The sequence below is a fragment of the Nanorana parkeri genome, unplaced genomic scaffold (assembly GCF_000935625.1).
Source record: "Nanorana parkeri isolate BGI_ZX_2015 unplaced genomic scaffold, ASM93562v1 scaffold1455, whole genome shotgun sequence".
NCBI classification, from domain to species: domain Eukaryota; kingdom Metazoa; phylum Chordata; class Amphibia; order Anura; family Dicroglossidae; genus Nanorana; species Nanorana parkeri.
Genome location: NW_017307723.1, coordinates 186,345 through 187,049, shown reverse-complemented (window position 1 = coordinate 187,049; position 705 = coordinate 186,345). Strand labels below are relative to the sequence as shown.

At 44.8% G+C, this 705-nt stretch overlaps 1 protein-coding gene across 1 annotated transcript in view; it reads left to right on the top strand.

The window, feature by feature from the left end:
* The window catches only part of ZDHHC6 (zinc finger DHHC-type containing 6), a 14,157-nt gene that overhangs the window by 4,612 nt on the left and 8,840 nt on the right, over positions 1 to 705 (top strand). Inside the window, exon 4 of the mRNA XM_018570108.1 lies at positions 554 to 705. Within this exon, the coding sequence (XP_018425610.1) occupies positions 554 to 705 (152 nt within the window). The remainder of the gene's footprint in view (positions 1 to 553) is intronic.

Sequence of the window (705 nt, the reverse complement as noted above, 5' to 3'; positions counted from 1 at the left end):
AGCATGCCCTCTGCCCCAAGAACCCCCTGTAAAATGTATTTAGACTTTAAAGCTGAATTCAGGCAGATGATACAAATTAATGCAGCTCTGCATTTATTAATGCATCACTAAATGTATTTTTTAAATGCAAACAGTGTAAGTATCCTAAATTCAACTTGCTATCAGCCTTTTGTAGTCACATCACAGCAAGGCTCAGACTAAGAGCGAAAGAAGCAGCACATGGAGCCACTTAGTTGTGCTGCAGTATGCATGTGCTAACAATGAGCATGCGGATAGGAGGAAAGAGTAGAGTAACATAGATGAGATCTTCAGTCTGCTGCCCCTCTTTTCACTGTCCAGTCACAGGCTGGGGAAGGGACAAGACCTGTAGTAGTTACTGAACTGCAGCAGAGAACAAACGGGTATCCTGCCCTGCCAGACAGGTCTGTGCTGCTTGGCAGAGCTGTATAGGTCTCAGAACTGGAGGGGCAGATCTAGAAACCCTTTAGCAGGTGATATTGGCAAAAAATTTAAAGTTTGCTTTTTAACCCTTTATGTTTTTTTCCCCCCCTAGATATCATTCGGATGGAACTCTGTAAAGATTGATATGAGTGTTTCGCGGTGGGAGCCGGCTCCCATTGTACCTTTTGGAATTTCTGCCTTTGCGGTGACACTGTTTGCCTTAGGACTGGCGCTCGGTACGACCATTGCGGTTGGGATGCTTTT